This window comes from Lonchura striata, chromosome 28 (genome assembly GCF_050655825.1).
Source record: "Lonchura striata isolate lonStrDom1 chromosome 28, ASM5065582v1, whole genome shotgun sequence".
NCBI lineage: Eukaryota > Metazoa > Chordata > Aves > Passeriformes > Estrildidae > Lonchura > Lonchura striata.
In genome coordinates this window covers 7,214,514-7,230,402 of record NC_140730.1, presented here as the reverse complement: position 1 = coordinate 7,230,402, position 15,889 = coordinate 7,214,514, and the positions used below count along the sequence as shown (strand labels likewise).

Below are 15,889 nucleotides of genomic sequence, written 5' to 3'. Positions count from 1 at the left end.
GCTTTGCCTCTGACTGTAGAAAATATTTTACAGATTCCGTAAATACTCGGAATCAAGTCTGTGTAAGCGACTCTGATTTGTTTCCTCGAATTTTGGAACAAAACTGCGTGACTTTTTTCCCTAAACCTTGCTTTTCCCTATTCTGTGGTGTCTGCTTTCCGCGGTACTCTCCTTTCCTCATGCCGGAAGGATGTAGTCGGTGACACACTGGGGACAGTCCCGTCCTGTGCAAGCCCAAACCCTCTCAGCAAGGTGCGGTGTCCCGCCACTGAGGTGATGTTAAGGTGCTGTGGAAAGCCTATCAATAAACAGCCTGGACTGTAACTTCTGGGATGTGATGGATCGCTGTGCCACTGTGTAGCTTTTAAATTTTTTTTCTTTTTCCTTTTTTCACCCCTTGAGATGCTGATTTAATGGTGCTCGGAGTGTTGGGAATAGGGTTTGATTTAATTTAGTTTAAGCAGAGCAGATACTAGAGTGTCTTATTTGGAGATGGTTTGGAGTACCTGCAATCAGTACATATATGCCCAAAACCAAAGTACCTTTAAAGTCCCTTTGTATCACTTAATGATATATTGTATCTTCCATGCTTTCAAAATCGCTAGCTGTTTCTAAGCATGAAACATCACTTGTCATGTGAAATCATGCTATGAACAAAATAAATACATTTAATTTAGGGAATTTCTATGCTGTAGATCTCTGGAGGCTAGAAGGAGTATCCCTTTGAAATGCGAGAGGCAAAGTGTAATTCTACTGACAGCACACATGTAGCAAAAGTAAGAGAACAAGCAGACAACGTAGATATAATTTCATTCGACTTTTAGCATGAGCATAAACCAACTTGTAACAGCGTTCTGTGTGAGCAATTCTGAAAAGTATTCTGATGCGGTAATCAGAAAGTAAACTGGAGAATATTTGGTTACTTTTTAACCTTTTGGTTACTTTGAGCTTTCTGTCTCCAGTTTTTTCATCCAGACTTTAAAAAGGTCTTAATCCTTGAACATAACAAACTTCTTCAGGATTCATGAAGCTCTTCCTTTGGACCACCTTTGTTAAATACTTTCCTCATCCATTTAGGAAGGTCTGTTTATTCTTTTTATATGTCCACAAAAGGAAACTTTATAGTTTTACTGTGTTGGTAGTGGGTAGTGGACATTGGTTTTGGACTATGGAAGCAGTAAGCCTTCACATAGTTGTCAGATTTTTGATTTACTGGAATGGGAGAATCATATCCTTTTACTTTTGGGACCAACCTAGTAGATTGGATTTTCTGCTGACAATTCAGCAAATTCCGACAATTATTAACTGTTGGAATTTGCATTCATAAAATGATTAGGCTTAGTGTGAAATAAGATATTAAATAAAAATAAACCCTCCAAATCCCACAACCCCCACAAACATACCCCAAAGCAGCTCTTAACTTCTGTGTAGAAACACAGTTAAACATAATCCAGTGAAATTTGCATACTGTTCTCTCTGTGTTATTAAATATATATGTAAGCATCTAAGCTCTGCATGCTTATAGGAGACTATTTTCTTTTTCCGCAGTGTTCAGAATGAAAGCTCATTTTTGTTGTTCTCAACTGTGTGTAAATTTGAGTTGGATCTTATTTATTATTTATAAAAGCTAATTGAATATTCTATTATTTTTGGCTTTTCTTTGGTAATGGCAGAAAACATCACCTGCCACTGTGGTAGGTGGTATGCTGCACATTGTGGGAAGCAGACACGAAGAACTGCTCACCAGTGGGCTATTGGTTACTACCTGAGACTTTTGCCTAGAGAGCAGATGATGGGGTCCATGATCAAAAGTGGATTTCTCAAGGTTAAGGATAGCTATGGCAAGCAGTATACAGAACCATGGTTAACATGAGAGAGATGTTTGTTCTTTGTTTGTCAACTCCACAGGGACCATACCTGAGCTGGGTGACACTGTTGTTTACTGACATGACATGTCCTCAGTAATGGGTGACCGTTCCTGACACTGCCTGCCCCCACCCTGCAAGTGTGGGAGCAGTTTTGATCTGTCCTCAAAGTTCTGGTTTAGGGTAGCATCTCCTGGATGAGAGAAGTTCTACTGATGCTGATCAGGCAAGGGCTGTAGTCATTCTTCTGCCAGAGATTCTTTAATCATCAGCTGATCAGGATGTACTTTTTCCTCATTGTTTCAATCACCAGTTTGAAGAAGATTGCAGAAAGCAGCTGTTTGCTGTTTGTGTGGCAGTCTCAGCATAATCATAGACAATATTATTCCTGTTCTTTTTTATGAACACAGGGCTGCCATCTCTTAACAGCAGAGAAAAGAAGCTTTGCAGTTGATTGATCTTTAGTTCTTTCTTAATTAAAGCCTTTTTCCTAACCTTGTCCATTGCTGCTTTACTTGTATGTGTGGGAATCAAGGGCTTCCCTCTGGCTGCCCTGGAAAGTCTGGGACCCTGGCAGGGGTCAGGAAGCCCCCTGGACAGAGCCCCCAGAGACACTGTCTGTGATACCTGTCCATGGAAAAGAGTTTTCAATCTTACAGGATGAATTACCAGCTCTGAGTGTTTGATATCAGTAATAATTAAGTGTGGCATGGGTGCAAAAGTAAAATTTTAGGATTCTAGATAAGGGGTCCAAAGGGGACAAGATGGAGGAAATTGGGTGTGTCCTGTCCTTTTTCTCCTTCTTCATGCCCTCCATGTCTCACTGTGGTGTTGGCATTTTTCTGTTGGTTCAGGCTGGGGACACACTGTCCAACGTAGGTGACAGATATTGGCACGTTATTGTAAATGCAGCCCAGGGAGTTTCTGGTATTGAATGTTTGTAACATCCCACTGAGGGCAGAGCCCCACACGTTGTCCTGCAGGACAGAGCTGTGGCAGGGCAGCAGAACATGTTAGAGATAAACAGAATAAACAGCCTTGAAACCAGCACAGACCAATTATGGCTTCTTTGGCAGCAGGGCTGAAAGACAGAGACTTTCTACAATCTCAGGATCATCAATACCTCAGATTCCGACAGTATGCAGTAGGTACCTAGACAGATAAAAAGTATATACTGTAAGCCCTCAGTCAAATGCAAAAAAAAAGGTTTACAGATGTGGCTGAGGGAACCTCTAACTGTTCTCATTCCTTTTCTGCTTTCCTCCATCACTGCCCTTGTGTAAGGTAGCCTGTGACAGAAGAGAAATTGAGCTTATCCCCTTGTTTTTTTAAACCTTAGTACATGACTGATTCTGTTCTCACTGTGTTGGGGTCACTGTTGCAATAACATAATTTGTGAGGCTGGGAGGGGACATACTGGAAGAGTTAAGAGAACAGTCCTAGAGCTCTCCTCAATTCCCTTTTACTAACTCCCTTCCCTCTCTTGCAGTGCTTATGGTTGTAGCCTTCTTGAATAGATGTTTTAATGGGGACAGGAGAGATTACTGCGCTGTTCTGAGGACACCCCACTGTGCTCCCCCCTCAAAGGAGAATTAGAAAAATAAGATCCTTGGGAGCCTCAGCTCCCGATGGGAATTGCCCTTGTAACAAAAGCAGGATCTATGGGGTTCCTTATTCATCCATGTCTTTCCATCTCTGTGGATGTGAGTGCAGGTGGCTGCAATCTCACATGGTTTCCTCTTACCTGCCAGTGTTGGAGCTACCATGCCCTTTGGTGACCAGAACTACTGTCATGACCAGGATATGAGTGTCTGGTGTTGCCTAGGTGTCACCTGCAAAATACATGCTTAGACGCTGCTGTAGATGTTGGGTCACTCAAGTTGCATCCTCTGAAATACTGAGTTAAATTATTTTCTGGCACTGTAGATGTCATCTGGGAGGTGACGTAACACACATCTTCATTGTTCTTGAGAACTTGACTGATATTCTCGGTGGGCTTGAGCTATAGCTGACTGGCAGTCCTTTGTCAATCTATAACTGGCTAAATAAGAACATACTAAGCCACACCTGGTGGGAATACACTTATGTTTTGCACATTAATGTATTCTTATGAGATTAATGTTTCATCACCAAATTTGTCTGGAGTCACTTGTGGTTGGCTGGAACATGTTTCTTGCCATGTTCTCGTTTCTAGCATGTTGCTTCAGTGCCTTCTTGACATGTTTCAAGTCTTCACTGAATTACATGCTGCAGCTTTTCTCAAGTGGGGTTGTTTTGAGAGGGTGTTGGTGTGTCTGCCCTTGACCCACTGCCTACTGAGCTTTAAATGCTCCCAGTGAAGGTAGGTAAGAGCATCCAGCAGTTGTAGCTTTCAGAGTCTGCTATGGAAGCATCTCTGTTTTCTTTTTCTATTTCCTTGCTCCTGTGTTGCCCAACTACAAACTCACAGACTCTTTTGCCAGCAAAAGAGGGGGTAAAAAAGTGAAAGTACATTTGTGGTGCAATAAGGGTGTCTAGGTTGGCCTATGTGCAGGAAAAGTTATGCTTGGGTGCACATGGACATGAAGTGGATTGGGCTGCAGCATATCCTTTTGTTTTCTGGTAAACATTTTGGGTTTTTTTCCTTTGCTTTCATATGGGGTTTCCATTTTCACGGTTGAGAGACCAATTTGCTGGCCTAACTTGTCATCTTGGAATGTTTGTTGCTGCTTCCCAGGGTTTGTATTCTGGGCATTGTAGAAAATCTGCTGAGGCTCACATGGCCATATGCGTTTATCCATTCTGCTCCTCAACAGAGGGACCAGTGCTGGGGACAAGAGGGACCTGAAGAGTATCAGACATAACTACATGGCTCTGGGTCATTGTTGGAGGTTAGGGGTGGGTTCTGTTTGGGGTTTTTTTGGCTTGGCTGTTTTTGGTTTTGGGAGTTTTTTGGTTTTGGATTTTGTTGTTGGGTTTTTTCCCTTTTCTTTCTCATACGGAGTTTTTCTCCCATTTGTTGCTTAAGAGACTGCAACTATATATACTTGAGAAAGACAAAGGCCAAGATGTGCAGAAGGCATGCAGCTGGCTGCAGTACCTAAGGTTTTCTCTTGAGAAGTGCAGAGGCACTATGAGATTTTGGCTGGAGGTTCAGAGGCTGGGCTCAACTCCTCACTCGCTCTCAGGGTCAGAAGGCAGGCAGTTGGGCTGCTGCTACTGCAGGGAGAATTTGCTGCCACCACGGAGTTCTGTCCTGCTTCTACTACCATGTATGAGCCTTTGCTTATAAGAGCGGCCGTTGAACTGTGACCTTTTCAATACCCAACCTCACTGCAAAGGACCCTCATCTACTGGGGTGCCCCAGGGGAAAACCTGGAACCCTGAGCTCCTGGGATGAAGTGTCTCCCAGCTGCCACTGCCCAGCCTCTCTGCTTTTAGCGTCTGTTTCTGGCTTTTTGCTACACTTTATTGGACTCTCTGGGTCTCGCTGACCCTGGCCTCACTGTGTTTGCCACCCTGGGTGTGCCTGCCGCTGCTCTTCCAGCTTGTTTCTCTGAAGTTCCTGCTGCAGGCCATTCAGCTTTCCAAGTGGCGCTGAGACCAGCTGCCCCACTGAGGGTTTGCAAAGGAAGCCCTTTCTCTCTTTCACCCGCCATTGCCGTGGGGCGAGGCGGCTGAGCCCGCGCCACAGCGCCCCCTGCAGCCGCGGGGGAATCATCGCACCTGCCCGGCCCGGCCGGGAGCCACCGGCGCCCCTGCCGGCTGTGCCCGGAACTGTGCCAAAGGGGAGAGTGCGGGTGGTCGGGAGAGGCCGGGGCCGGGGCTGGGCTCCGGGCCGGGGCCGGGTCTGGGCTCCGGACCGGGGCCGGGTCTGGGCTCCGGGCCGGGGCCGGGTCTGGGCTCCGGACCGGGGCCGGGTCTGGGCTCCAGGCTGGGACTGGGTGTGTTTGTTGTTGCTGCTGCTGTTGTTTGTTTGCCTTGTTGTACATACACATACTAGTAAAGAACTGTTATTTGTTTTCCTTTATCTTTGCCTGAAAGTCCCAAAATTTCAAAGTTATAATAATTTGGGGAGAAGGGGGTCACATTTTCAATTCCCAGGGAGGTTTCTGCCTTCCTTGGCAGACACCTGTCTTTCAAATCAAGACAGTGATCATCAGTGGCATCAGAGCCCAGGTGGTGTGAGGAGAGTGAAGGGCTTGAGGATAGCCAAGCAGATCCTGCAGAGCAGCTCTGGATTCCACAACTGCTGTTGGCAGCAGGGTTTTGGATTCTGTAACAAACCCCCAGTGCAAATTTAGTCTGGGTGGAGAATAGATTGAGAGTCACTCTGGGACGGACTTGGGGGTGTTGGTGAGTGAGAGGCTCAACCTGCCCTGACCATGGGCACTAGCCCCCACAAACCCCCTCTGTGATGGGCTGAGCCCCCAGTGTGGGCAGCAGGGGAGAGGGCATTCTGAACCTCTGATCTGTTCAGAGAAGCTATGCCTGCCCCATCCCTGGAAGTGTTCAGGCCAGATTGAGGCTTGGAACAACTGGGGATAGTGGAAGGTGACCCTGCACATGGCAAGGGGTTGGAATGAGATGAGTTTTAAGGTCTTTTCCAACCCAACTCATTCTTTGATTCTTTGACCATGGAACTATCTTTCAGGATTCACAACTGCTTCAGAGAGACAGGATCAGGATCCACCTGACTAAATGTTCAGCATACAGCTGGATAACCCTGTCACATGCTGTGTGAGGAACTGGCTCACGAATTGGTCACAATGGGTTATAGTAATGGAGGGACATCAGGCTGACATTGATCACAAGTGGAGTTCCATCCTTAGCCCATCAATATCTTCATCAATGATCTTTAGATCCAGGACTGTGGTGGATTCTACGAAAGTTTGCCAGTGACACTAAACTGGGAGGAGCTTTCAACACCTGCAAGGGAAGAGAGGCCCTCCAGAGAAATGTTGACCAATCAGAGATGGGAAATCAACAACCATCTGAAGTTTAACAAGGGCAAGTGCTAGATGCTGCCCCTAGGATGGGGCAGCCATGGTTGTGTAGATGGACTGGGGAACAAGAAGCTGAAGAGGGGCTACAGAAAGGGGCCTAGGGGTTCTGATTGATTGATTGAAGTTGGATCTGAGTCAGCAGTGCCCTGGAGCCAGGAGGGCCAACCATGTCCTTGCCAGCTGGGCGAGGGAGAGGATTGTGTCTCTCTGCTCTGCACTGGAGCAGCCTCACCTTGAGTTCTGGGGGCAGTTTTGGGCACCACAGTATAAAAAAGATATTAAGCTAATAGAGAAGTGTCCAAAGAAGGGCCACAAGGATGGGGAAGGGTCTAGAGAGGAAGTTGTATGAGGAGCTGCTGAGGGCACTTGGTTTGTTCAGCCTGGAGGAAAATAAAGGGAGACCTCAATGCAGTATTCAACCTCCTCATGAGAGGCAGGTACCAGTCTGTACACTCTCATGACCAGTGAGAGAGCTTGAGGAAACAGCATGGAGCTGAGTCAGGGAAGGTTTAGTTTGGATATCAGGATGTTTTTTCCCAGGAGGTAGTTGGGCACTGGACATGCTCCCTGGGGAAGTGTTCAGAGCACCAAGGCTGCCAGAGCTCAAGGAGCATTTGGGCAATACTCTCAGGCACAATGTAAGATTGTTGGGGTGCTCTGTGCAGTGCCAGGAGTATGACTTGATGCTCCTGACAGGTCTAACTCAGCATATTTTATGATTCTATGAAAGTTGTTCTGGCATCCTTTCACAGAAGCAAAAGTAGTATTCTTACATGGTCTGTACCTTTTAGTTGTCTGATATAACTTTGAAATAATCATGCCTTATAAAAAATAAAAAGGTATAAAAGACTTCAAGATGCCTCATGCAGTTTGTATTGCTGATTATATGATAAATGATTTTGGGACAGGGAGAAGTCTGTAGTTCTTTATCCTATGAGATAGAGAAGACTGGAAGCTCATTTCTGAGCAGTTCACATTTCTATAGTTCATCTGGTTTCAGACCCTTTATAGCTTTGTAGTGGAAGAACAGCAGAGTCAAATTGGGCCCTTGGGCTTGTATTCCACAAAATGTCTTCATGTGTTAAAAAAAAAAAAAAATCTCCCAAAGCAGCAGTGTTGGGAATAACGGCAAGTAATTGAAGTTAAGATTGTAAGGTGCACTGATCTAGTTCAGTTTATCTCTTGGGAAGGTTTGCACATTTCAAACATAGTATGTTTTGTCGCAGTGGTAATAAAAACTAAATATTTGGGTTGCTCGTTAATGGAAAATGTTCAATATAGAATGTTCTTAAATGGCAGTAATCATATCATACACCCTTTTTCAAAAGAAACTTGTGTGTAACCTGGTCCTATGTTTCAGTTCTTTGATAGTTGTTGTGATGTTCTCATACCCAATACTTTTTTTTTGCCTTAGGTGAGTGGAATCAAGAGTCTCTATGAGTCTGAACTGGCTGATGCTCGAAGAGTTCTGGATGAAACTGCCAAAGAGAGGGCTAGATTACAAATTGAAATAGGAAAGCTGAGAGCAGAACTTGAGGAGTTCAATAAAAGGTGAGGAGAGTATTCAATTTCTTTTCTTTCAATTAGAATGGACAATATTTGCTGTGCAAATTATACTAATGATGCTTCTTAAAACGCCTTTTGGAAGCAGATCCATGAGAAGATTCCCTCCATGTCAGAGGGAAAATCCTTCAGCTTGTTGGTACAACTGTCAGAGCACATAATTCCAGCAGTATATACACAAGTATATTTGTAAATGTAAGATGAATGTCATGTGATATGCGAGTCAAGCAAATGGCTGTGCCTGCTTTGTTGTGTCATACCTCCCCTTACATGAACGTGCATGTGTGCAGCTGCTTGGTTGTCCTAGGTTATAATATTGGGGTGTATTTCATTACCACCTCAAGATGCAATCCCTTTCTTTCCTTATCTCGTGACTCAGAGGTAAATCCCTCCAGGAGGACCTGTTCTTTTAGGCAGGTGACTGATAAGATCACATCATTCTGTTGTGAGATGCTCCGCCCATAGGGAGGAGCCAAATGATGCCATCAAGGATATGAGCGGGGTTGTGCAGACAGCAAGGAGATCCCCTCTTCCAAGGGGAACAGCTGAGACCTTCTCTACACTGGACCTCCAGAGGGAAACTACATCAGTCTACAGGAGCACTGCTTGGACAGAGCCATATCTGCTACCACCGCCCTAGCCAGCAAATGTCAGGTTGTATCTCTAACTCTGTCAGTGGTTCTTCTTTTGTTATATTGTGTGTATTTGGTTCTTTGTTCCCTTTTTCCTAATAAATTGTACTTCTGACTTAGAGCCTCTCACTGGTTTTGCTTTTCAAACCAGGGCATAATTTTGGCGCCCAATGTGGGGCTAGAAGCTACTAAGAAAGTCAAAATTACAATTTTGCTATGATGCTTAACATGTTTATATGGGTCTCATACCTAACTCTATGTTTTTCCATGCTCAGGCATTATCTGCTGATCATAATGCTCCTATGTAAATCAGGATACAGTATAAAAATTGCATTATTGGTCTATTATTTCTATAGCATGATAACCTCAGAAACAATGAATGTAATTTGGAATATATATTCACTTTTGTTTTCTTGTCCTCATCTAAGCTGCTATGTTTGGGGCCTCAAAAATCTCACCCAGTCCCTGGGGGAGGGGGGGGTAAAGAATTACTTTTCCCAGCCTTTCAGGTTTGACACGCCATTTTTGAAAAGGTTGAGCTCTTTCTATATACCAAAGATAGCATAGTGTTGCTGTTAGTTCTGTTTTGTCTTCTCTGCACATCTTGCAACCTGCTTAGGAGCAAAGCACTATATGATGTGGTGCAGCATTTTCTTGAAGAAGAAGAAAGGAGAGGCAAAACAACAGTATCCATGCCCACGCAGACTGCCACAAAGGAAGAAGAAACCAGCAGCGAAACAGCATCCATGTCTATACAGACTGTGCCAGAAGAGGAAGGAACCGAATGTGAAACAGCAGCATCTGTGTCCATGCAGACTGTCATAGAAGAAGAAAGAACCACAAATAAAGCAACAGTGTCTGTGTCTACACAAACTCACAGAGGAGGAAGAAACCCAAAGCACCGTCAGCATTTCCACACAGACCATCACTGAACCCAAACAGCCTGAACCAGTAGCAGTTGCCCCCATTCAGAAGAAGAAATCAAAAAGCAAATCAGTCCGCATAGTGACCGACGAGGATGTGGCAGGACCCTCGCACCCAGCAGAAGAGACAGAGCCAGAAATCATCACTTGGTCTCTATCCCTGGGTGAGCTGCATGACCTGCAGAGAGAATTCACCCGCCAGATGAACGAGTCCATCCTGACCTGGCTGCTCCGCATCTGGGATGCTGCAGCCAATGATACCATTCTGGATGGAAGTGAGGCCAAGCAACTGGGAGTACTGTCCAGGGATGTGGTCATTGACCAGGGGATTGGGAGAACCCAAGAAACTCTCATGCTCTGGCGACTACTGCTGACAAGCATGAGGGATAGATACCTTTGCAAAGAAGACCTCCACGTACACCAAGGAAAATGGAGCACAATAGAACAAGGTATCCGATGCCTGAGGGAATTGGCTGTGCTGGAGATAATTTTCTCAGAAGACGAGACTTCCTAAGAGCTCAGATTGTGTCCAGTGCAAATCACAGATGTAGTTGATATTTGCACAGCTTGGAACAGAGATGTATTCCCGTTACCTGGCAACGCTGCAATGGAGAGAAGGCGAGGACAGGGTGGGTGTCTTAGCCAATAAACTAAGAATTTACGAGGACACTGTCACCGCCCCGTTTCATACCCATGTCTCGTCCTTAGAAACAAGACTGGCTGAGCAAGTCTAGGGCTTGATTGAAGACAGCCATCAGAAACTAAAAAAGGAACTTAAGGAAGAAGTTGACCAGATCTCACCAGAACCAACAAGAGTCTCTGCCATTAGGAGCCGGTGTTCCCCAGCCAAGGAGAGAGGATACACTCCATGAGGTAACTTCTGGTTTTTCCTTCAGGAGCATGGAGAAGCCATGAGGAAGTGGGACAGAAAACCCACCTCCTCCTTAGCAGCCTGGGTACGTGAACTGAAAAGAGGAACCCCCAACACGAGAAGCTCATCTAGAGTCAATGCTGCTCCAGTCTCTCACACATGAAATTCTAGACAATATAGGAATAATGATATGACCGACCCTCTTGAAGGAACTTCAGGAAGCTATTTGCAGGAAGAGAGAAATGTGTACTATGACCAGGCATAGAGGGGCCCTGCCTCTAGCCAGGTAGAGGACAGGGACAGTCGGATCTATTGGACTGTGTGGATCCAATGGCCTGGCACATCTGACCCACAAAAATATACAGCTTTGGTTGACACCGGTGCCCAATGTACCCTGATGCCATCAAGTTATGTAGGAGCAGAATCCATTTCCATCTCTGGGGTAACAGGAGGATCCCAGCAGCTGACTGTATTGGAGGCCGAAGTAAGCTTAACTGGGAATGGGTGGCAGAAACACCCCATTGTGACTGGCCCAGAGGCCCCATGTATCCTTGGCATAGACTACCTCAGAAATGGATATTTCAAAGATCCAAAAGGACATTGTTGGGCTTTCGGGATAGCTGCTGTAGAGACAGAAGACATCCGGAAACTGAATACCTTGCCTGGTTTTTCAGATGACCCTTCTGCTGTGGGACTGCTGAGAGTTGAAGAGCAACAGGTACCAATTGCCACAGCAACAGTACACTGTTGGCAATATCACACCAACAGAGACTGTGATTCCCATCCATGAGATGATCCGTAAACTGGAGAGCCAAGTGGTGGTTAGCAAAGCTCATTCCCCTTTCAACAGCCCTATATGGCCAGTGCGCAAGTCCAGTGGAGAATGGAGACTGACAGTGGACTACTGCGGCCTAAGTGAGGTTACACCACCACTGAGTGCTGCCGTGCCAGACATGTTGGAGCTCCAGTACGAGTTAGAGTCCAAGGCAGCAAAGTGGTATGCGACCATTGATATCGCCAATGCCTTCTTCTGCATCCCTTTGGCAGCAGAATGCAGGCCTCAGTTTGCCTTCTACTGGAGGGGAGTGCAGTACACCTGGTACTGACTGCCCCAGGGGTGGAAACACGGCCCCACTATCTGCCATGGACTGATCCAGGCTGCACTGGAAAAGAGCAAGGCTCCTGAACATCTACAGTATACTGACGACATCATCGTATGGGGGAGCACAGCAAAGGAAATTTTTGAAAAAGGAGAAATGATTGTCCAGATTCTACTGAAAGCTGGTTTTGCCATTAAGCAAAGCAAAGTTAAGGGAACAGCTCAAGAAATTCAGTTTCTAGGATTCAATTGGCAAGATGGACGTCGTCAGATCCCAACAGAAGTAATCAAAAAAATCACTGCTATGTCTCCATCTACCAACAAGAAGGAAACACAAGCTTTCCTAGGCGCCATAGGTTTCTGGAGAATGCACATTCCTGAGTACAGCCAAATTGTGAGCCCTCTCTACCTGGTTACCCACAAGAAGAATGATTTCCACTGGGGCCCTGAAGAGCAACAAGCCTTCACCCAGATCAAGCAGGAGATCGCTCATGCGGTAGCCCTTGGCCCAGTCAGAACAGGACCGAAGCTAACAAATGTGCTCTACTTTGTGGCCAGGAACCATGGTCTGTTCTGGAGCCTTTGGCAGAAGGTGCCTGGTGAGACTCGGGGTCGACCACTGGGATTCTGGAGTCGGAGTTATAGAGGCTCTGAAGCAAATTACACTCCCACAGAGAAGGAAATCTTGGCTGCCTATGAAGGAGTTCAAGCTGCTTTGGAAGTAATTGGCACTGAAACACGGCTGCTTCTGGCACCCCAGCTACCAGTGCTGGGGTGGGTGTTTAAAGGAAAGGTTCCTTCCACACATCATGCCACCGACACCACATGGAGTAAATGGATTGTCCTCATCATCCAGTACGCCCATATCGGAAATCCAAATCGCCCTGGGATTCTGAAAGTTATAACAAACTGGCCTGAAGGGGAGACTTTTGGATTGTCTTCTGAGGAGGAAGAGCAGGTAGCATGTGCTGAAGAAGCTCCACCATACAATGAGCTACCAGAGACTGAAAGACAACATGCTCTTTTCACTGATGGTTCCTGCCAAATTGTAGGCACTAACCGGAAATGGAAAGCTGCAGTGTGGAGCCCCACACGACAAGTTGCACAAGCCACTGAGGGGCAAGGTGGATCAAGTCAGGTTGCAGAGCTTAAAGCTGTCCAGCTGGCTTTAGATATTGCTGAATGAGAAAAGTGGCCGAGACTCTTATCTCTACAGCTGCTCATGGATGGCTGAGTTGCTGGAAAAAGGCCAACTGGCAGCACAGAGGGAAACGCATCTGGGCCGCCGAGATTTGGCAGGACACTGCCACCAGGATAGAAAGGCTGACTGTAAAGATTCGACATGTGGATGCACACATACCCAAGAGTTGGGCTAATGAAGAGCATCACAACAACAAGCAGGTGGACCAAGCTGCCAAGGTGGAAGTATCACAGGTGGATCTCAACTGGCAGCATAAGGGAGAATTATTCCTAGCTCGTTTGGCTCATGATGCTTCTGGTCATCAGGGGACAGATGCTACATACCGATGGGCCCATGACTAAGGGGGTGGACCTTACTATGAACAACATCTCACAGGTCATCCACAACTGCAAAACCTATGCTGCAATCAAACAGACCAAGTGGGTAAAGCCTCTGTGGTACGGTGGACAATGGTTGAAGTACAGGTATGGGGAAGCCTGGCAAATTGACTACATCATGCTTCCCCAAACCCGCCAAGGTAAATGCTACATACTGACCATGGTGGAAGCAATCACAGGATGGTTGGAAACCTACCCTCTGCCTCATGCTACTGCCCAGAATACCATCTTGGGCTAGAAAAGCAAGTCCTGCGGAGACATGGCACCCCTGAGAGAATTGAGTTGGACAATGGAACCCATTTCAAAAATGGCCTTATAAATACCTGGGCCAGGGAACATGGTATTGAATTGATATATCCCCTATCATGCAGCAGCTGCCAGGAAAGTTGAACGGTGTAATGGACTGCTTAAAATGACCCTGAAGGCATTTGGCGGAGGAAGCTTCGGAAACTGGGAACTGAACTTGGCGAAAGCCACGTGGATGGTCAACACCCGAGGATCCATCAATTGAGCTGGACCAGCCCAGTCTGAGCCCCTGCACACAGTAGATGGAGACAACGTTCCTGTGATACACATGAAAGGCATTCTAGGAAAGACTGTTTGGATTAACCCCACCACAGGCAGGGGCAAACCCATCCATGGGGTTTTTTTTGCTCAAGGAACTGGTTACACTTGGTGGGTAATGCAGAAGGATGGGAAAACCCATTGTGTACCACAAGGAGACCTAATTTTAAGCGAGAACTGTATGTGAAGCTTCAGTCTGTATTTGTAAAAATATGTTGGTTTGGGTATAGGTGGTAATAGAATAAGGAGCAGATTATGTCCTAGGTTATAATATTGGGGTATATTCCATTACCCCACCTCAAGATGCAATCCCTTTCTTTCCTTATCTCGTGACTCAGAGGTAAGTCCCTCCAGGAGGACCTGTTCTTTTAGGCAGATGACTGATAAGATCACAGCATTCTGTTGTGAGATGCTCCGCCCATAGGGAGGAGCCAAATGATGCCATCAAGGATATGAGCGGGGTTGTGCAGACAGCAAGGAGATCCACTCTTCCAAGGGGAACAGCTGAGACCTTCTCTACACTGGACCTCCAGAGGGAAACTACATCAGTCTACAGGAGCACTGTTTGGACAGAGCCATATCTGCTACCACTGCCCTAGCCAGCAAATGTCAGGTTGTATCTCTAACTCTGTCAGTGGTTCTTCTTTTGTGCTATTGTATGTATTTGGTTCTCTGTTCCCTTTTTCCTAATAAATTGTACTTCTGACTTAGAGCCTCTCACTGGTTTTGCTTTTCAAACCAGGACATTGGTAAACTGGATTGAGCAAGACGTCTAGATTAAAATTGATCCACCCAATGAGGGTTAATTAATGATTTTTATTGTCTGGTTCACTGTATGATTGATGGGAGGGATGGAAGCAAAGGGAAAGGGTTGGCTCTGAGCAGTTTGGGAATATAGAAGCAGTGTTGCCTTGAAAAGACATGAAGCTACAATGTAAATGTGCTGGGAGAAGACCTTGTACTGACTAAATATTTTTACTCCTGTTCAGTTTGCATCACAGAGAATTGGCATAATAAACTAGTTCCTGAAGTGAAGTAGAATCCATTATTTCAATTCCCATGAGAATTATTTGTAATAAAACACTGTTTAGCAGTATAAACTTTTTTAAAGTTAATATATGTAGTGGAAAAATAAATTTTTGCTTCTAATTGAATTTTGCTACCTATTTTAATATATAAGATTTGTGAATTACAGATTTTTCCTGAGCAGGTAATTATGTACATCACCTGTTTATCAAATGGTGTCATCTATAAAATAGATTTTAATCTGGCAGTGCCACTAAGGCCTGCTTTAAATTTCTCATCTCTCTTCATTTGCAGCTAAGTGGTTATAATAGGACTTAAGTGTTTCCCTCTCCTGTCTTTTATTTTTTTTCTGACTAGCTAGTTGATTTATGATAAAGTATTTCATGTTTTCTCTGTAAATTTTGCTATATCACTGGATGCTCATTTTCTCTGCTGGGCCCTCTTTTTAAAGTCATCCATTGGAGATATTTTTGTAATTTGTCCTAAAACAACTGTCCAAACATGAAATAGCTATAGTGTAAGCATCTGCATTTGAGTGAGTCAGTGTAAAGTCTGTTGAAGCATGGCTAATACCATAGGCCTGCATGTGGTCAGGCAAGCTGTGTGATGGTATTTGTGGACTTGGTTAGGTCACCTTTTGTTAACCATGAAAAAGTCCTACGGTAACTAGGTCAGCTGTAAAACCTCTGAAGTGTAGTGAGGTGAATCCCATCTGGCCCTACTGGGATGTTCCTGTTGGGACTTTTTCCTCTTCAAAGCCTCAGGCCAGCAGTCTTGGCATTT

General features: G+C 45.4%; 1 protein-coding gene across 1 annotated transcript in view; it reads left to right on the top strand.

Annotated features, from left to right (window-relative positions):
• LMNB2 (lamin B2) overlaps positions 1 to 15,889 on the top strand; it is a 40,481-nt gene that overhangs the window by 883 nt on the left and 23,709 nt on the right. Inside the window, exon 2 of the mRNA XM_021528183.4 lies at positions 8,265 to 8,401. Coding sequence (XP_021383858.1) covers positions 8,265 to 8,401 — 137 coding nt within the window. The remainder of the gene's footprint in view (positions 1 to 8,264; positions 8,402 to 15,889) is intronic.